The sequence below is a fragment of the Salvia miltiorrhiza genome, chromosome 6 (genome assembly GCF_028751815.1).
Source record: "Salvia miltiorrhiza cultivar Shanhuang (shh) chromosome 6, IMPLAD_Smil_shh, whole genome shotgun sequence".
NCBI lineage: Eukaryota > Viridiplantae > Streptophyta > Magnoliopsida > Lamiales > Lamiaceae > Salvia > Salvia miltiorrhiza.
The window spans coordinates 3,019,669-3,041,418 of NC_080392.1; the positions used below are offsets into that span (position 1 = coordinate 3,019,669).

At 38.6% G+C, this 21,750-nt stretch overlaps 1 protein-coding gene and 2 long non-coding RNA genes across 5 annotated transcripts; 1 reads left to right on the forward strand and 2 right to left on the reverse strand.

Annotated features, from left to right (window-relative positions):
• Positions 1-915: 915 nt before the first annotated feature.
• Positions 916-3,131, forward strand: LOC130990053 (uncharacterized). The gene is made up of 2 exons (XM_057914251.1): positions 916-1,211; positions 1,949-3,131. The coding sequence occupies exons 1-2, from the start codon at positions 916-918 to the stop codon at positions 3,129-3,131; spliced, it is 1,479 nt and encodes a 492-aa protein (XP_057770234.1).
• A 4,152-nt stretch (positions 3,132-7,283) lies between these two features.
• LOC130987930 (uncharacterized) lies at positions 7,284-9,592 on the reverse strand. 2 transcript variants are annotated; one of them, XR_009089880.1, is made up of 3 exons: positions 9,144-9,529; positions 8,146-8,229; positions 7,284-7,544 (listed from the first exon to the last, which is right to left on the reverse strand). It is a non-coding gene; the product is annotated as an uncharacterized LOC130987930 (long non-coding RNA). The 2 variants fall into 2 exon arrangements; XR_009089879.1 differs by lacking the exon at positions 8,146-8,229 and having other exon boundaries at positions 9,144-9,592.
• A 9,262-nt stretch (positions 9,593-18,854) lies between these two features.
• Positions 18,855-21,163, reverse strand: LOC130987931 (uncharacterized). 2 transcript variants are annotated; one of them, XR_009089882.1, is made up of 3 exons: positions 20,715-21,163; positions 19,717-19,800; positions 18,855-19,115 (listed from the first exon to the last, which is right to left on the reverse strand). It is a non-coding gene; the product is annotated as an uncharacterized LOC130987931 (long non-coding RNA). The 2 variants fall into 2 exon arrangements; XR_009089881.1 differs by lacking the exon at positions 19,717-19,800.
• Positions 21,164-21,750: the final 587 nt, after the last annotated feature.

Consider the following 21,750-nt stretch of genomic DNA (forward strand, 5'->3'; position numbering starts at 1 on the left):
CAAATTTTACATTATTTTTCCTTTTCCCTTTCATATATGATAGATTTCAAAATTGAGAATATAAAGTTAAAAACCATATGTATATAGTCTGGGGATTGTTGATATGTTGTACAAATGGGATTATTGTGTAATAAAAACAAAATGTATTGAGGAAAAATACACATCAATTCCCTCTCTCTCTCTCTCTCTCTCTATATATATATATATATATATATATAGGGGAGGGCTAGAATAAAAACACTCTTAAGTGTATAAAATATAAATGATTTTCAGCCCTTAGATCATCAAGATCTACGGTTGATTCGTAACCCTTTTGGATGAATTCGTGGTCCTGGGTTCGAATCCCAAAGGTAGCAAAATTTTATTTTTCACAATTCGTAACCATGTTGGATGAATTCGTAACCCTGTTGGATAAAATTCGTACATTAAAAAATGTTTATATTTATATTTTAAGAAGTGTTTTTACTGTAGCCCTCCCCTATACCCTATATATATATATATATAGGGATATATATATATATATATATATATATATATATATATATATAGTATTATCATTCTGAGAGTGATTAGTGATAAGAAGAGAGGGAAAAAAGAATGTCGAGAGAGAAAGAGGGAGAAATGGAGAAGGAGAGTATTTCTCATATGTTTCATGAACACCCGCTGAGTTTGATCCCCAACTCCGCCGTGGAAACTGATAATTATTGGAGCACTGATAATAATTGGAGCACTTGGTGTTATGGTTGTGGGAGATACTTTTTAGCAGGAGAGGCAGGCTATGGATGCAGCCAAAAGTGTGGATTTGGTCATCTATTACACAAAGAATGCATGGAGATGCCGAGAGAGATCTGTCATCCTCTCCACCCTTCACACTCACTCACACTACAACATGATTCTTCATTGTATTCTGTTACAATGACCATTGGATGTGCAGTTTGTGAATTGTATGGGCATGGGCTATTCTACAAATGTAGTGGGGGATGTGAGTGGTGGATCCACTTGGGATGCACAGGGGATTTTGATGCAGCAGTAGTTGATGATGTTCCAACAATGAAGCACCCAAGCCACCCCAAACACTACCTCATATTTTCCAAGAAAACAAGGTGGTGCTCCTTCCCCTGTGATGCATGTGGCGCCTCTCACAAAGGGAACTCCTACATCTGCACCCTTTGCGACTACTGGATACACGAGACATGTGCCCTCTTGCCGATGTCTGCGCACTTCCCTCAGCATCGCCCCGACCACTCTCTCTCACTCGCTTTTAATCCGCCATATGAGTACATCTTATATGATTTTGTGTGTTATGAATTAAAAATATTGTTGAGTTTTATATTATTGCACAATGATAATTTAAAGTTCAAATTTAGTAAAGCTTTGTTCACAGTTATTTCCACCCAATAAAGAAGATTTAAAGTTAGGTCACATTACGAACTTTGTTATATACTTTGAGATAAATGGAAGAATTTTATATGAAAGTTTCTCCTATTGTGGATGTTTTATCATCATCATTAATGGACTTAGCTTTGTCCAAGTTAAAAGAAGATAATGAGCTAGTCGCGTGACTACTTTTTTTAATAATGTCGTGATGTAATTTAAACGATGATATGTTAGGTTATAACGTTATTTCTTTGTAATTTTAATTAAAAAAATCTTAAGATTTATTAAGTTATAATTATTAGTTGGACCCTACAGAGTAAAAAGTCTAGATCCGCCACTGAAAATAGAACGTGTTAGTATGGATTTTTTTTTTTTTTTTTTTTTTTTTTACTTTCTTTGCTTCAATCACATGTAGATTTAAGAATTTGCATGATACAATTTTTGGTAACTAATTCACAGTTTACAATAAAATTTTAAAATTTTGCTAAACAATTGAAATTTTTGTCCCGTATTAAATAGAAGTAATAATTAGAACATATATAATTTTGTGCTATGATTAATTTTGTTGCAGATCTAATAATGAAAATGCAGTTGCTGATGTGAAAGACATTATCAAGGGTCCAATAGATGACATATATGAGGAGATTATCAGACCATTCGTTAAGAGAGTGAGAGAACTAGTTTCCATCCCTCAGAAGACCTGTCATAAACATCATTTGCTAAGTTTTACTACATTTCCATCTTCATCGCCCCCTTCATCAACTCATCATCACAACCATGAAGAAGAAGAAGAAGAAGAAGAAGATTACAAGGAAGACAGTAATATTCCAGGATTGGAACTAACATGTGATGGATGCACATTGCCTATACATGAAAAGACGCAAAGAGATGAGTACGAGAATGGTTACATGAGTTGTGATGAATGCAAATACTTTCTCCACTTGTCCTGCTTTAACTTACCACCACACCTCCCTTCTCATCCACTCCACTTGTCCTGCTTTAACTTACAGCCATACAATCCATTTTTTTCACCTTATCCCTTCAATCTAACGCTTCGAAATACTGGCAAGCTAACATATTGGGCATACTGCAATATTTGCGAGGCTTACACAAATGGGCTCTTTTATACTTGTACCAAATGTGGCATTAATATAGACATCAAGTGTGCTTCTCTGCCCAACACCATAAAACATGCAGCTCACCCACAACACAATCATCTCATGAATCTAGTCACGGATAATCGCCGGTACAATTTTTGTGGTGTTTGTTATGATACTATATCTTCAAAGCATGGATTTTACAGATGCAATAGCTGCAAGTTTTGTATGTGTGCTGAATGTGTGTTGCTACCAGCACAAAATAAGCATAGATTGGAGAAGCACCGATTGTGGTTGACATATGATGCGTATGTTAATCGTCCCGGTGACTTCTACTGCAGCAGCTGCGAAAACCAAATGCATTCGAGGAGGAGGATGTATTATTGTCGAGACTGCGATCAATCCTTTCATTCCAACTGCATTCCTGGTAGGTCGGGTAAGTATAGAAACATCAAGTATGGGATGCAGCAGTATGTGATTCCCACTCTTCATCACCCTCACCACCCTCTTAGATTTCAAATCATAACCAAGAAAAAGCGTTGCGACCTATGTCATGATGATCATTATGATGAGCCTGGATTTCAATGTGTGTCATGCTACTTTGTCATGTGTTGGTCCTGCACTAAAAGGCACAGGGATGAATTTAAGGCCATCTGATTCACAACATTCACATCCACCTCAATCTCTCCTTTAATTGCTTGTATTTATGGGCTAAATGTGTGTTGTTGCGATTTAAGTGATGAGTTGTATACATGTTAATTTACTCTTGTAAGTCAATACTAAATAAATGTTTTACTTATACTTAAAAGTTTCATATATATATAATTCTTGTTTATATATACTGGCTAAATGGTGCATGCATGGGCATGGGGCATAGAGGTGGATGCAGGGAGAGCTAGAGTCTTCCCCAACCGAAGAATTTCTCAAATTTTGAGTTGGTGCTATAAGATTTTGAAAGTTGATAAAAAAATGAATTTTCAATTTTTTAGGGCATATTCGATGCTTATCATTTTTAAGTAGAAAAAACATATATAACTGATGATCGAAATCATGTAGTTTTTGTTACTTTGTGAAGTTATTACACAATTGGTTTGCTTAATGTTGATAAAACGATATATATAACTGAAGATAATAGGATTGATGAAGGAAAACCTACGCGCGTCTGCACAATTCAAGTGGGTAGATTCTATATATTTTTATCAAAGTGAATATTTTTGGCTTACGCCTTATCAAAAGTGGGCATACATTTCTGGATTAACACTAATGGTGTATTTATTTTGGTTGTAAAATTTTCATTGGAAAATGATGAATAAAAAAACATAACAAAATATTATATTTTTCTCCCTTTTTATCTTGTGTTTACTGCTGAAATAGAAATTTTATTAAAACGAAATAAAAAGAGAACCTACACCCAAGAGAGCATAGACGCAGCTGAGGGTCGGGCCTCATTAAAACATTTTTAAGGTAAATCAACCTTTTATCATGTGTTTACTAGATATAAAAATATTAGAAAATATTGAAAAATATTTTTACATTACATCTAAAGATAATATTATCCAACATTAGAGAGAAAATGATTGAAAATAGGTTGTCTGAGAAAATATTTCATCTTGTCCAGAAAATGATTGAAAATAGGCTGTCTAAAAATTTTCTCATTTTTCATCAAATTAAACGCACTCTTAGGAAAAAAATTCTAACTACTAGAATGAAAAAAACCCAAGAATCATTTGGATATAAGGAAATCCCTATCAATCACTTTCAACATCTCCTACGAATTTCATTGGCAACAATTGCACATTTCATTTTAATTGTCTGTAAATTCGTGAAATTTCTTTTTTTTTCGGATGTTTCCCACAATTTTTTAATATTACATAGTAATCCACCACTTTAAATTTCTTCTTAATATTTCCGTGGTGACAAAATTCAGCCAAATTACAAGGCAATCATTCACACTAATGATTGAACCTTCATTTCTTCGGCGCAAATGGTAATCTAATGAACTCTAATCTATTAATTGATGGTTGGAGATTCTTTTTGACTGATATATTTATAATCTTGCTGGGTCTTGAAAAAGAAGAAATTTTGCCGAATTTTATCACTGCGAATACATTAAGAAGAAATTTATAAGTGATGGATTATTATGCAAAAGTAAAAATTCTTGGGAAACATCCGAAAAAAAAATGAAACTTCATTAATTTACAGCCAATTAACCCAAATATTCTACATCGTCAAAACGATATGGAGAAACTTATACCAATTAATTGATGTTTTGGGTAAAATTATCACTATATAAGTGATCAATTTACGAGGTTAAAACTGTTGGAAATTGGTTGCGAGTAACCAATGTTTGATAATTTTTTGAGTACCGAAAACATTTAATTTAGCATAATTAAATGGGACAGGATCGATCTACGTTCCGAGTAGATGATCGTAGTATATTTATTTACTCAAAACCGATTTCCGGTGAGTGAGAAATAATTGTTTAAAGTTGGGTACTTGAAACATTGAGCTGTGGGAAAAGATAAGCATTAAATAAGATTTAATGCTTATCCCACATCGGAATGTGGATAACATTTATTACAGTATAAAAGCTATTACATCACAGGATGTAATAAAACTGTGTGCACATGTGACGGGTTGCACAGCCCACACGCGCGCGCCGCCGCCGCCGCCCGCCCGGCCCGGCCCCGACGCCCGACGCCCGGCCCCGGCCCCGTCGCCCGGCGCCCGGCCCCGGTCCCGGCCCGTTCCCGTCACCCGACGCGCGGCCGTGGACTTGGACTTGGACTTGGACTTGGACTTGGATTTGGACTTGGACTCTGTGTTACATTGTACTACGCCCGCGAACTTGTAATCCAACAATCGCAAGACGAGATAAGCTTGCAACGTGGGAGTTTTTGAACTTGTAAACTGAACTTAAAACTTTCGTAACTTAAACACCTTTGCTGGAGATGTCGACCGGTCCTGCGAACTCCACCGAGGCTGCCAACGCCGCTGCTGCCGCCGCCTCCGCCGCGGCCGCTGCCGCATCAACCGTGGCACCTGCCGCTGCTGCCTCCACCTTTAGTGGTGGACATTTTGGTGGTCCAACACCGCTGCCTTTCTTGTTTGGTGCTAACCAAATGACTCTTGGAGGAGATAGTTCCGTGCAATGAACGGTTGGCCCAACTCCGTTTGGGTCAACGTTTGGTTCCACTTCGAGTGGTTCCATGGGGTCCATGTTTGGACAGAACGTTGGGGCCTTCAGGACCAACATGATGGGCTATGGCCACATGGCGGGGTCGGTGCCAACACAACCCCCAAGGGCGAATGCAACTGCCGCCAAGCCGCCTAAGTTTTGTGGTTCCGACTACAAAAGTTGGCGTCAAAAGATGTTCTTCTACCTCACGACGTTGGGGTATGCGGGATACTTGACGGACAACGAGCCGCCCACACCGGCGGAGAACAAGACGAGCTTCACCGTTCGTGCAGCCTATGATGCGTGGCATAATGGCGATTTTCTTTGTAAAAATTTCCTTCTAGGTGGTCTAGGGGATAGTTTGTACAAAGTATATGTTGATGTAAAGACCTCCAAAGTGTTGTGGGAGGCACTAGACAAAAAGTATAAGCTAAATGATGCTAGCACTAAGAATACTTGTGTAACCAGGTACATGGAGTACAAGATGGTGGACTCGAGGCCCGTCATCGACCAAGTGCAAGAATTCCAACTCATCTTGCACGACGTACTCGCCGAGGGACATGTGGTCTCCGACTCATTCACCGTGGTGGCGGTGATTGACAAATTGCCCCCAAGTTGGAAGGACTTCAAGACCTACCTCAAACACAAACGAAAGGGGATGACGTTTGAGGACTTGATCGTGAGGCTTCGCATCGAATGCGAGGAAAGGAGGCTCGATAGCAAGGGGAAGGACCAAGTTGAGGCCAAAGCTAACTTGTTGGAGCGTGGTGGCCCATCCAACTCCAACAAACGTGGGCGTCCTAATCCCAAGGACAAAGGCAAAGGCAAAGGCAAAGCTAAAGCTCCTGCCCGCAAGTTCGAAGGTGATTGCTACAACTGTGGCAAACCGAACCACTTGGCGAAAGACTGTCGCAAGCCCAAGAAGAAGAAGGCGAAGCAAGATGCCAACGTTGTCGAGAAGGACTTCGATGATTGGAACGAGGATGACTTAGCGGCGGTGATCACCGAGGAGGTCAACCTCGTTGAGAACCAAGGTGCTTGGTTCATTGACACGGGCGCAACCGTGCACGTGTGCTCCGACAAGAGGCGCTTCTCTACCTACAAAGCTGTTGATGGGAGGAAGCTAAGCATGGGTAACCAAGCGTCGTCGGAAGTTGCCGGAATGGGTGATGTGGTGCTCAAGCTTTCATCCGGCACGGAGATAACCTTGAAGGATGTGCTGCATGTCCCGGACATCCGCAAGAATCTCATCTCGGGGTCTATACTAGTTAATAAGGGTTTTAGACTTGTATTTAAATCCGAGAAAGTTGTTGTAACCAAGTTTGGAAAGTACCTTGGTAGGGGTTTTCTCACCAATGGGCTTTTCAAGCTTAATGTTCAGCCGGTCAAGCGTGTAACTGGCAAGCCTATCAATGAAAATGCTACTACTTCCTCTTACTTGGTTGAGTGTTGTGATTTATGGCATTGTAGATTAGGACATGTTAATCTAAATGCGATAATGTCACAGCCCGCCCTAACTAAGGATAGTTAAGCCGAGTGATCTACGACTAGGGATGGGGTTAAAGAAGAAGGGGAAGAAAAGGGGCGTCATTTATAGCCGTAACACTTACTCATCTTAATAAAACTCGTCATTTTTATTCATGAATACTCAATTGAAAATAGTCTATGAAAGACAGCATAAAACTTAATTAATAGCATTAATCAAGTTATACATCATATGAAACCATTCTCTTAAGACTCAAAGTATGACATAACATACTATAACATCAACAACATCTTGCAGCGGAAAGTAGCTAGACATATGTATGAAGACATATTCTAGACAGGTTAACTATTTATTAACAACCCTGGAGACTCCGCTCATTGCAGCACCATCATCACATCAGCTCAACCTGCACATTTAGAAAACATATGCAGGGCTAAGTACAAAAGCACTCAGTGGGCACGTATGCCTAGGTATAAAAATACATGCTTCAAAACTGTAAATTGTCATGCCATCATAAACAGTACAGCAAGGGAGTTTTTCGCTAAAAAGGCCCAAGCTTACTAAGTTCATTTGTGATTCTTAAAGTTCGACTGCAGTCTAAGTTCTCTTGTAATCTATCATATCTGGAACTGTGTGCCGGAGAGGTGGCCACCTCTCACGGTCACTTGACCGGCCAACCCGCTAGATGACTCACGGTCACTGGTGTACACTAGCCCTGGCAGGATAGCTATCAACTGCTCAGGACCCGAATTCGATTGCATCATTGGCAAAGCCAAAGCAGATAGATATCATACTAAAATTTAAACATTTTATGGCAAGACAATACTTGAAATAACTTTAACTCAAAGATTTTGTCATGAAATAACTTGCTCAAAGGTAGCATTAAACTCGTTTGATAGATATATAAAACTGAAATTAACAGTTAAATCATCTCATGCATTCATTCGTATAAGAGGCCTACGACAAGCAGGGGATCTCTATATACGTATAGTAAAAGTAATGCCCACCTGATTGCAGTGTTTTGCTACTTAAGACAATGATTCTCTTTCCTTAGCGCGATAGGTTACTCAGACGCTTTTGTTTATTTGAACCTTTGATAACACGAAAACATGTGTTCGAGTGAATAATAGAAAAGATAACAACAAATGCAGTGAATCACTATTCACTCATTTCTCTAACTACCCATATTTCCTTTAACGACTATATCTAACTCATATGCAATCGTTCTTCCTTTATCAAAATATTTCATGTACCTTTGAGGATGTAGGAAATTCCATTTTATATTATTCATTTATTTATCTATTATAAATAAAGAATAATTCTATAAACATAAAACGTTTTCCTTTTCCCCATTTAATAATGCCAATCACCAATATATATATATACACTTCAATAGCTCATTTATAATCTAAAAGTGATATTTTATCAACAATAAAACTTTAAAATCCTTAATAGGAATTATTTTGAATTATTTCCATCTCAACAAAACTGTATAGATTCAACTTCAACTAATAAACTGCTTTTACTCCGAACTCGTATGAAGTCGAATTTTATATCAATAGAAACCTCTTTGAGTCTAGTTTAATTGAAAAAAAAGTATGTTGAAAAACTCCAAGTAGTTTAAGAGATATAGCGATTTTCCCATCGCCTACCAGATTCGGCAGTTTCTGCCAACTGAAAGTCCAGATTTTTGAAAAAAAAGCAAACGTTACCGGAATAACCTCAAATTTTATATGAAGATAGCTAACACATATATATTCATACAATAAAAATTTGAGAGCTAAATATCAACATATGGTTACTGAAATAATTAACCTAATCATCTGCCTCACGACAGTTTCAACAGATACGGGCAGTAGACTTCTCAAATTTTAAAAGGGTGGTAAACGAAGTTCAAATAACATGAAACTTTGTACAAATATTTACCACACTCCCATATATACCCCAGAAATTTCCCATAATATAATAGAAACGGGAATGCATCGAAATAAGGGCGTCAACTTACCCTTGTCCAAGTGAGCACTAATGGAAGTTGTTCGTCGGGGGTTTTCCGGTCGTCGTTCCGCGATGGTGTTTAGCCGCGAAGGTCTACGACTTAGTTTTCCTCGTGCGAGGTAGATCAGGCTACACAACGGTGGTTTCTCGATCCTTTTTCGTCGTAAGGATAGTGAGAAACGAAGGCCGTAAGTTGGCCGGTGGCTAAGTCGGGAATTCGACGTTGGCCGCCGAAGGATATTGCGGCCTTTGGTCAGGAAAATATAGAGAAGGCTTCGGCCTTTCGATTGTTGGGTTTGGTAGCCTGAAGATGGAGGAACGAGTACACGTTCTCGGTTCAGAGCCTAGTGGCCGGTCGGCGAAGAAACAGCCCGGCGAAAGGAGCTCACTTGAGCTCTTTCAAACAGAAAGGAGTATTTTCTGCTTTGGTGTTGTTCTGGGGTTTTGGGGTTTTTGGGTGATTCTAATGCTGCTGCGAAGGGCTCAATTTATAGGCAATGGAGCTGTGGTAGGTGGCAGCATAAGTGGAAATTTGAGCTGCCTCTTTTTGACAAACAATTGCTGATTGTTGCTTTTTGACTAACATGAATATGTTTTTGAATTGGGAGGGGGATATGCTCCTAGCATGACCATATATGAAAATACCATTCCAGAAAACAAAGTGGAACATATTTTATTAGTGTTTGCATTCTCCTTTTTTCTCATGAAGTGGCCTTCAATTTACGTTTAATGCCCCATTTGTTGGTTAATCTAGCCAACCTTTTTTTCTAGAACTTGCTACATTCAATTGTAGCTGATGGGAGTTGTTCTTGCAGGCAGCAGCTGTTGCACACACTCTATTCTGCAAGGTCTCAAACGTGTAGCTAAACCAATAATTTAATTATTGGTTTGATTCATGATTGAATATTAAATCGCAGCTCTGTATCTCTTATACAGACTTTTGCTGAAATAATATTATCTGAATAAAATAGTCACAATAAATAATTAAAAGAATTTTATAACTAATGCACATGTTTAATCTAATATATATTTAAAAGAGCGGGGCATTACATACTACCCCCCCTTAAAATAAATTTCGTCCCGAAATTTGCATACCTGGTATTCTAGCTTGTGATACTAGTCATTCGTTTCATTCATCTCTTTTGTAGCCTTTTCCATCCTGTGATGGTTCCACTACATGACGAGAACAATATTATTGCCTCGTAACACTTGAACCTTGCAATCTAGTCACTAAACTGATTTCTCTTAAGCCCTGAGCTTGGACTATCTCATCTTTCTTAATCACATACTTTCTTAACTGCGAGACGTAATATTCAGTGTATACATCCACAATCCTCCACTAACCATTAGTGCACTATTCCTGACTTTCGTGAATCCTTTCGTTTTTCTTATTCTTGAGGCGAGACACATTTTCTCACCAATATCCATTTTCATTTCGTGCTTTCATAATCCTTTCTTGCAATTCACACTTAACTATTGATGCAACTACACAGCTTGATATTGTCTCCGGATGGTGAACAATTACTAAACCGAATAAGGCAATCACCAATCAGTACTTTATATTTAGTGGTGAAACATCTTATCTCAATTTCCAATTGATAGTACCATCATGATTCTTCACTAATTCGAATCGTCTCTGTTGTCTTACATTGAAATCTCTTTGCTCGAAAAAGCACTTCAAATTCTTGTCAGCTATAAGGACCTCACACTTAACTCCGTAGAGATAGTATCTCCAAATTTCCAACACGTGCACAACCACAACGAGTTCTAAGTCATAAGTCAAGTAATTCAACTTTGGGGCTAATGAGACATAGTGCTCAAGTTCTCTGAAGTTTAAAACAAATACTTGCTTCCTTTGAACATTCCTATTGATGGAGCTTTTGATACTATAGCCGAAACAATCACTCTTCTAGTGTGCGGTTGTTGGCTCTGAGGCTGGGTTAGATCTTAAGTCCTATTCTAAAGTTCTTTTTCTATTCTCGAATTTTCTGTTGTTTTCTTCATTCCATTTTCTTTCCTTCACCACATCTTGAGGTGGTGTATATCCAGATTGTGTCGGAGTCTTCCCATTCTCCCTTGGTAGCAGTGATTCGATGGTGAGAGTCTTGCTCGTTGGTTGTTCCTATGTAATATTTCTTTGGCTTGGTAGGGGAATTGAATATCTCATGACGCCATTCGTTTGCGAACTCCTTCACGCGTTTCTCATAAGTGTCCACCACATTTGGAGCACGTCCTGACATTTTGTTGAAAATCCTATCATACTAGTTATCTGCCCTGGTTCTCCACTTGGGATTCCAGAAGTTGCTTTGTTTCTACCGACTATCGGTCAAAAGATAGGTTGATGCTTAGTGTATCTTTCTATCTGTGAGAATATCACCTTCTAGTACTTCGAGAATTGACAGCAAACTAAGTCATTCTAGTCATTACTGTGCTTATCGTGGTAAAATAAGATCTTATTGTGACAACTACATAGTGCGAGTCTATACATTGGGATGACGCCCTACTCAGGATCAAAATCCTAATTGACAATCACCGAGATCTTAGTTATATGGGCTGACCAGACCCAGCACGATGAATCACTCAGTCAAATGGGAGCTTCGCCCCCAATCATGTCAACTTCTTATCTCTTATAAAGCTCTAAGTCAACTTCTAACTTAAAGCACTTACTAATAAGTACTTCATCATAAGTTACTGATACCATGAAAGTCCATTCTATGTTGTTCTAGCCAAGCTATCACGACTAACATCATAATCATAAGCAACATAAGTTCTTATGTGAAAAACTTAATCTCACCGCTATTGAAATAGCTCAAGTGAATCCTTAGTCTTAAAGCATTGCCTCTATGTTGTAACATCTCTATGTTAAACATTTCTATCTTACCAGTCTTTACTTAAATCGATCAAGCGGTGCTATCACGATTAACATTCTCAAAGCATTCTTGGGTGGTACTCAAACGGTTTGTAAGAGGACCCATTATTCTAATCGTATAGGCAGCTAGCCTAAAACGACAACATAAAGCTTTTTCATTTATTCATACATACATACTTCTGTTTCTTTTGAAACCTTAACATATATGGACATTTAATGTCCCTTTCATGAAAACTTTGCTTATGCCGGAAAGATTCAAGGAATCTAACTCGACCATACATACATACATACATTGATTCGTTAAGGGCTCGGGTTGTCCCAAACACGAAATACATTCATTGAGTCGTTATGGGTTCGGGTAGTCCCAAACACGACAAAAAGCATTCACATAGCATCGTAAACATAAGGCGCACATTTTCTTGAAAAACTTTCATAACATCTGAAATACATATATGTATATTTTTGAAACTATTATCGTACCTTTGTTGCGGCAGTGTGACGGCGAGCTGAGGGTTACTGACATTCTTAGAAGTCTAGAGATACTATTCTAGACTCGACATCAAAAACTTATGATTATCAGAGACATGAAAGGAAACTTATGCTCTATCTCATATTCTATCTCCTTACTCAACTCTATATAAACTCTCCACTCATCTCAAATCCTTAAGTTCAAGGATAGGTTTCAAGAAAATCATGGTTCCAAGTCTCGATTTGTCTCTCATATAAGGCTCGTCTAATCTCATTCAAACACATAGACAACACAATCACCTAAGGCCCATAAGAAAAAAAAAAACACAATCAAACATTATCAAAACATGCTTTGTTTTTACACTGACTCAACTTCAAAATCTAACCTGTTCTGACTCCGACACCTCCTGGACTCGAGACTCATACCAAAAGAAAGGTCTTCGAGTCTAGTTTCATATATAAAAAAAAGTAGAGTCAAAAACTCCAAGTATTGTAGGAGATATGACTGTTTTACTACAGTCTACCATATTCGGCAGTTTTGAGCAATCTAAAACTTGGATTTTTGAAAAATAGTAAACGTTGTCAAACTGGGCTCAACTTTGGTAGATATATAGATAACCCAATAAGGTTAATATCATAAAAATTTTGAAATCTAGATCACACAGGAAGCCACTGAAATGAATGACTCTTTCTCCTGTTCTCTGAAATTCTCGGTAGTAATGTGCAGTTTAGGTTTTGTATTTTATAAAAATTAGTAAACGAAGTCCAAATGACTTGAAATTTTACCGGTGTGCTTAAGACTCATGTAGGGATTTGCTATAAAATTTTCAAAGCTATTAGACATCTAAAAACCATCGATCACAGTAGGTCAGTAGGCCTACGAAATTCACCAAAATCTCATCTCAAACTCTTAAATGCTCAACCCAACATCCTTCAATGAAAACCAATCAAAGCTCATTTTAAACACATATAGCACTTGAAAACATTCAAGCACATTATAATACTCATCATACTCAATCTTGACTCTCTTCTTACATCATAACCTCAAATCTTAAGTAAAACATTTCAACGAACGCATCATTAAAATTCTCTTCTCATTTTCGTGCTCAAAATTACTCAAATACTCAAACATGATCTCATTCATCATATAAATCATTATACACATATAGATTCCCTTTTATCATGTAAACTAAACTCTAATGAAACTTCATGTATCATCATAAAACTCTTAATAAAACATGACAAACTTTCACATAATGGTCATAAAGCAATTAGACCTCATTTTATCAATCATCGACTTCTCAAAATATGAAAACTCAAAAACTCATACAAACTAAACTAAGTCAAAAATTTCTTAGCCAACAAAAGACTTACTCAAACATAATTATACACTAATATCATGCTCAAATACATATATCTTAAGCCAAAATCACTTAAATAACACATAGGCAAAAAGTCCTGATTTTTATTAAAGTAAACTCTTTGAAATTTAATAAACACACATGATACCTTAATCCATTCATAGATCCATCAATCTTAGCCAATTAATCTCACATATAACCCATCAATTTACAAATTAGAGCATAGATACACATATCCCTAATTTTATTAAACTAACTCATATCAAAATCATCAATTGACATCATATACTCAATTTACTCCCTCCTTAGAATAATGTCTACGTTCCACATAGGCATTAAGTGCAAGGTTCTTGTTTTCATCTTTAGTGGTCCTAACTCAAATTCTAATTTAGAAATCATGTGAGAAACTGTAGTAGCTCTTCCTACAGAAGTGATTACTCTCAACTTGGGACTAGCTCGTTTTGGTTCGAGTTTGAAGGTAACATGCTTCAAACACTTAAAGAATGCAAGGCTCCTGTATTAAACAGGATTCTAACTGGTGCATCCAATATCTTGCCCATACTACCTTAAAGTCCTGCCTTAAACCAGCACTTAAAACTCAAACATCTCTTCATCAGTATCCATCTTCTGATGAGCGAACGTGATAGCTCACAGAGTTCTCAATTATACTCTACAATCGATTTCTTTCCTTGAATCAAACTTCGATAATAAGTCTCTCGCTGCTTACTGTACTCCTCGGTACATATTTCTCAAGAGTAGCCTTGAATTGTTCTCAGGTGTAGTTTACCAGTTGCTCGGGTGTTAAAGTCCTCTGACGTGCCTCTCACTAGTGTTATACATCAAGAGAATCTACTAGGATAACTCAAAAGTTGTAAGAGTTCAACCCTAGAATGACATCAAAACAAATTGTTTCAAGAGACTCAAATGAATGACCAGAGGGTAGAATGAAGTAACTACCAGGTCGAACAAAAATGACCTAGAGTAAGAACTCATCTGGCTTTTCAACCGAAAGTTGAAACACATGGGTTTATAAACCCAAAACACGTCTACTGAGATTTGGATCATGCGGACTGGCCAGGTCCAACATAATCACTCCCCAGTCACACGGGATATACTATCCCGAACTTGGAAATTATGTGTCTTCTAAACCCTCATAATACTATACATAACAAAACTTAAGTTGATACCAGCAAGCTAAAAGCTTAAACTCAGGGTCCTATGTTCTAGACTCTTGCTTCGAAAGTTCAATATTTTTCGACTCTCCTCTCATGTTGCGGTGGTGGTGGCGGAGTATTATCCCGCCTATCCTTCACATCACACTCTTGATGATATCTTTGAGGCATTTTTGAAATCACAAAAGGAAAACTCAACTCGACCAACGCTCTAAGCATCCTCGAAACTCAAGTTCAATTTACTAACTCAACTTTAAGGAAACCTTCACGGTCACCTTAACATTCATCTGTAAGGCAATAAGCACTCACGAAATGCTAACAAAAAGACCACTCTGGTCAACCTAATATATCCATCAGTAGAATGCCTCTTTTTAGAGGACTTACATAAAGGGGTTATATAAACCCTACAAAAACCATAGTATCTATCGTAATGTCCCTTCTAAACCGACACCATTAATGGTGCTATGTCTCGGTTTAGACTTCCTACGGTAATTGTTACCAGTTAACTCATCTAGTTGCTACTTTAGCACACTAGGAACATCCATCTATTTAACATCAGTAGGGTACTATATTCGCATGCTTATCTATCAGCATGTCAAAAGCTCAAGTATCAATATCTCCTAAGTAAGTTATATACATCGCAATATAATTGAAACTAATCAAAAACAAGGGTGTACTGCTCATACTCTCAAGATCATCCTTAGCTCTAGCCTACATCGGCTTCTCTTCTCATTCTCATCAACTCTAGCCCTCCTTGGCTACTTCTTATCCTTTCAACCCTAGCCTTCCTTGGCTCTTTCTCATCCTTTCATAGTCTATGAACATGTGTTTGAAAATCTGCTAGGGTATCTCTGTACCACATACTGTACGCCTCGTCCTCGTATCCGATCTTCCCTGAGTTCACAACAGTCCACTTTCGTGCAGTGCCAACAGTCCTGGTCAACCTATAAGGAGAACTTAAAGGTGACTCTAGGAACTAACTCTACTTGGCTCCAGCAACAGAAATAAACAAAACATAACTTAGCAAAACTCCTACTAAGTAGTACTGTTATCTTAAAACTCAAGCTCAAAACATCTAAATTCTCATCTCGTCCCATCTTTACTCAGTAGGGAATCTCTCTAAACAATGATATTAGATCCCTTAATCTAAATCATCGTGACTCAGTAAGACAACTCAACAATTTTCTCTCAAAGCCATCTCCAAAGACTATGGCTCATGATACCTCCTCAAGTACCATTAAGGTTGCGTGAGCAAAACTCGCGTCACAAACAACTCAACATATCGTACAATATCTCATTGCAACATGCTAATAACTCATCATTAATCATGCTATTATACTCAAGCTCATAACTCAAACTCATAACTCAAACCAACAAGTACTTAAAGCAATTGCTAATTCTCTCAAGCTTTAGCTCTAAGTTCTCATTTCATCCTTCTACTTAGAAAAAAAATCTCTCTTAACAATGACATTAGATTCCTTCATCTAAATCATCGTGACTTATCACAATTGCTCAAACAATTCTCATCACAAAACATCTCAAATACATCACATCATAACTCATAATTATGCATCCTCAATCATATAACATCATATGATATAAACGCTCTCATGATTCATCATGTAACGTCAACATATGCTTTTACAACATAATAACTCATTATTAATCATGTTGTCATCCTCAAACTCAAACTATGCACCTTCAAAGTGTAACATCATAACTCATCATATAACCTCAACATCATGCTCTTCAAAATTTAATGTCAAATAAACTTTAAAATTTTACATACCTCGTTGAGTCTGGTGTGATGGTGCGCTGAGCTCACGGTTGTTAATAACTATTAGTCTAGTGACTCATTCTAGACTAAACTCAAGACTTATAATTCAGAGCTTGTAATCCAACAATCGCAAGACGAGATAAGCTTGCAACGTGGGAGTTTTTGAACTTGTAAACTGAACTTAAAACTTTCGTAACTTAAACACCTTTGCTGGAGATGTCGACCGGTCCTGCGAACTCCACCGAGGCTGCCAACGCCGCTGCTGCCGCCGCCTCCGCCGCGGCCGCTGCCGCATCAACCGTGGCACCTGCCGCTGCTGCCTCCACCTTTAGTGGTGGACATTTTGGTGGTCCAACACCGCTGCCTTTCTTGTTTGGTGCTAACCAAATGACTCTTGGAGGAGATAGTTCCGTGCAATGAACGGTTGGCCCAACTCCGTTTGGGTCAACGTTTGGTTCCACTTCGAGTGGTTCCATGGGGTCCATGTTTGGACAGAACGTTGGGGCCTTCAGGACCAACATGATGGGCTATGGCCACATGGCGGGGTCGGTGCCAACACAACCCCCAAGGGCGAATGCAACTGCCGCCAAGCCGCCTAAGTTTTGTGGTTCCGACTACAAAAGTTGGCGTCAAAAGATGTTCTTCTACCTCACGACGTTGGGGTATGCGGGATACTTGACGGACAACGAGCCGCCCACACCGGCGGAGAACAAGACGAGCTTCACCGTTCGTGCAGCCTATGATGCGTGGCATAATGGCGATTTTCTTTGTAAAAATTTCCTTCTAGGTGGTCTAGGGGATAGTTTGTACAAAGTATATGTTGATGTAAAGACCTCCAAAGTGTTGTGGGAGGCACTAGACAAAAAGTATAAGCTAAATGATGCTAGCACTAAGAATACTTGTGTAACCAGGTACATGGAGTACAAGATGGTGGACTCGAGGCCCGTCATCGACCAAGTGCAAGAATTCCAACTCATCTTGCACGACGTACTCGCCGAGGGACATGTGGTCTCCGACTCATTCACCGTGGTGGCGGTGATTGACAAATTGCCCCCAAGTTGGAAGGACTTCAAGACCTACCTCAAACACAAACGAAAGGGGATGACGTTTGAGGACTTGATCGTGAGGCTTCGCATCGAATGCGAGGAAAGGAGGCTCGATAGCAAGGGGAAGGACCAAGTTGAGGCCAAAGCTAACTTGTTGGAGCGTGGTGGCCCATCCAACTCCAACAAACGTGGGCGTCCTAATCCCAAGGACAAAGGCAAAGGCAAAGGCAAAGCTAAAGCTCCTGCCCGCAAGTTCGAAGGTGATTGCTACAACTGTGGCAAACCGAACCACTTGGCGAAAGACTGTCGCAAGCCCAAGAAGAAGAAGGCGAAGCAAGATGCCAACGTTGTCGAGAAGGACTTCGATGATTGGAACGAGGATGACTTAGCGGCGGTGATCACCGAGGAGGTCAACCTCGTTGAGAACCAAGGTGCTTGGTTCATTGACACGGGCGCAACCGTGCACGTGTGCTCCGACAAGAGGCGCTTCTCTACCTACAAAGCTGTTGATGGGAGGAAGCTAAGCATGGGTAACCAAGCGTCGTCGGAAGTTGCCGGAATGGGTGATGTGGTGCTCAAGCTTTCATCCGGCACGGAGATAACCTTGAAGGATGTGCTGCATGTCCCGGACATCCGCAAGAATCTCATCTCGGGGTCTATACTAGTTAATAAGGGTTTTAGACTTGTATTTAAATCCGAGAAAGTTGTTGTAACCAAGTTTGGAAAGTACCTTGGTAGGGGTTTTCTCACCAATGGGCTTTTCAAGCTTAATGTTCAGCCGGTCAAGCGTGTAACTGGCAAGCCTATCAATGAAAATGCTACTACTTCCTCTTACTTGGTTGAGTGTTGTGATTTATGGCATTGTAGATTAGGACATGTTAATCTAAATGCGATAATGTCACAGCCCGCCCTAACTAAGGATAGTTAAGCCGAGTGATCTACGACTAGGGATGGGGTTAAAGAAGAAGGGGAAGAAAAGGGGCGTCATTTATAGCCGTAACACTTACTCATCTTAATAAAACTCGTCATTTTTATTCATGAATACTCAATTGAAAATAGTCTATGAAAGACAGCATAAAACTTAATTAATAGCATTAATCAAGTTATACATCATATGAAACCATTCTCTTAAGACTCAAAGTATGACATAACATACTATAACATCAACAACATCTTGCAGCGGAAAGTAGCTAGACATATGTATGAAGACATATTCTAGACAGGTTAACTATTTATTAACAACCCTGGAGACTCCGCTCATTGCAGCACCATCATCACATCAGCTCAACCTGCACATTTAGAAAACATATGCAGGGCTAAGTACAAAAGCACTCAGTGGGCACGTATGCCTAGGTATAAAAATACATGCTTCAAAACTGTAAATTGTCATGCCATCATAAACAGTACAGCAAGGGAGTTTTTCGCTAAAAAGGCCCAAGCTTACTAAGTTCATTTGTGATTCTTAAAGTTCGACTGCAGTCTAAGTTCTCTTGTAATCTATCATATCTGGAACTGTGTGCCGGAGAGGTGGCCACCTCTCACGGTCACTTGACCGGCCAACCCGCTAGATGACTCACGGTCACTGGTGTACACTAGCCCTGGCAGGATAGCTATCAACTGCTCAGGACCCGAATTCGATTGCATCATTGGCAAAGCCAAAGCAGATAGATATCATACTAAAATTTAAACATTTTATGGCAAGACAATACTTGAAATAACTTTAACTCAAAGATTTTGTCATGAAATAACTTGCTCAAAGGTAGCATTAAACTCGTTTGATAGATATATAAAACTGAAATTAACAGTTAAATCATCTCATGCATTCATTCGTATAAGAGGCCTACGACAAGCAGGGGATCTCTATATACGTATAGTAAAAGTAATGCCCACCTGATTGCAGTGTTTTGCTACTTAAGACAATGATTCTCTTTCCTTAGCGCGATAGGTTACTCAGACGCTTTTGTTTATTTGAACCTTTGATAACACGAAAACATGTGTTCGAGTGAATAATAGAAAAGATAACAACAAATGCAGTGAATCACTATTCACTCATTTCTCTAACTACCCATATTTCCTTTAACGACTATATCTAACTCATATGCAATCGTTCTTCCTTTATCAAAATATTTCATGTACCTTTGAGGATGTAGGAAATTCCATTTTATATTATTCATTTATTTATCTATTATAAATAAAGAATAATTCTATAAACATAAAACGTTTTCCTTTTCCCCATTTAATAATGCCAATCACCAATATATATATATACACTTCAATAGCTCATTTATAATCTAAAAGTGATATTTTATCAACAATAAAACTTTAAAATCCTTAATAGGAATTATTTTGAATTATTTCCATCTCAACAAAACTGTATAGATTCAACTTCAACTAATAAACTGCTTTTACTCCGAACTCGTATGGAGTCGAATTTTATATCAATAGAAACCTCTTTGAGTCTAGTTTTATTGAAAAAAAAGTATGTTGAAAAACTCCAAGTAGTTTAAGAGATATAGCGATTTTCCCATCGCCTACCAGATTCGGCAGTTTCTGCCAACTGAAAGTCCAGATTTTTGAAAAAAAAGCAAACGTTACCGGAATAACCTCAAATTTTATATGAAGATAGCTAACACATATATATTCATACAATAAAAATTTGAGAGCTAAATATCAACATATGGTTACTGAAATAATTAACCTAATCATCTGCCTCACGACAGTTTCAACAGATACGGGCAGTAGACTTCTCAAATTTTAAAAGGGTGGTAAACGAAGTTCAAATAACATGAAACTTTGTACAAATATTTACCACACTCCCATATATACCCCAGAAATTTCCCATAATATAATAGAAACGGGAATGCATCGAAATAAGGGCGTCAACTTACCCTTGTCCAAGTGAGCACTAATGGAAGTTGTTCGTCGGGGGTTTTCCGGTCGTCGTTCCGCGATGGTGTTTAGCCGCGAAGGTCTACGACTTAGTTTTCCTCGTGCGAGGTAGATCAGGCTACACAACGGTGGTTTCTCGATCCTTTTTCGTCGTAAGGATAGTGAGAAACGAAGGCCGTAAGTTGGCCGGTGGCTAAGTCGGGAATTCGACGTTGGCCGCCGAAGGATATTGCGGCCTTTGGTCAGGAAAATATAGAGAAGGCTTCGGCCTTTCGATTGTTGGGTTTGGTAGCCTGAAGATGGAGGAACGAGTACACGTTCTCGGTTCAGAGCCTAGTGGCCGGTCGGCGAAGAAACAGCCCGGCGAAAGGAGCTCACTTGAGCTCTTTCAAACAGAAAGGAGTATTTTCTGCTTTGGTGTTGTTCTGGGGTTTTGGGGTTTTTGGGTGATTCTAATGCTGCTGCGAAGGGCTCAATTTATAGGCAATGGAGCTGTGGTAGGTGGCAGCATAAGTGGAAATTTGAGCTGCCTCTTTTTGACAAACAATTGCTGATTGTTGCTTTTTGACTAACATGAATATGTTTTTGAATTGGGAGGGGGATATGCTCCTAGCATGACCATATATGAAAATACCATTCCAGAAAACAAAGTGGAACATATTTTATTAGTGTTTGCATTCTCCTTTTTTCTCATGAAGTGGCCTTCAATTTACGTTTAATGCCCCATTTGTTGGTTAATCTAGCCAACCTTTTTTTCTAGAACTTGCTACATTCAATTGTAGCTGATGGGAGTTGTTCTTGCAGGCAGCAGCTGTTGCACACACTCTATTCTGCAAGGTCTCAAACGTGTAGCTAAACCAATAATTTAATTATTGGTTTGATTCATGATTGAATATTAAATCGCAGCTCTGTATCTCTTATACAGACTTTTGCTGAAATAATATTATCTGAATAAAATAGTCACAATAAATAATTAAAAGAATTTTATAACTAATGCACATGTTTAATCTAATATATATTTAATAGAGCGGGGCA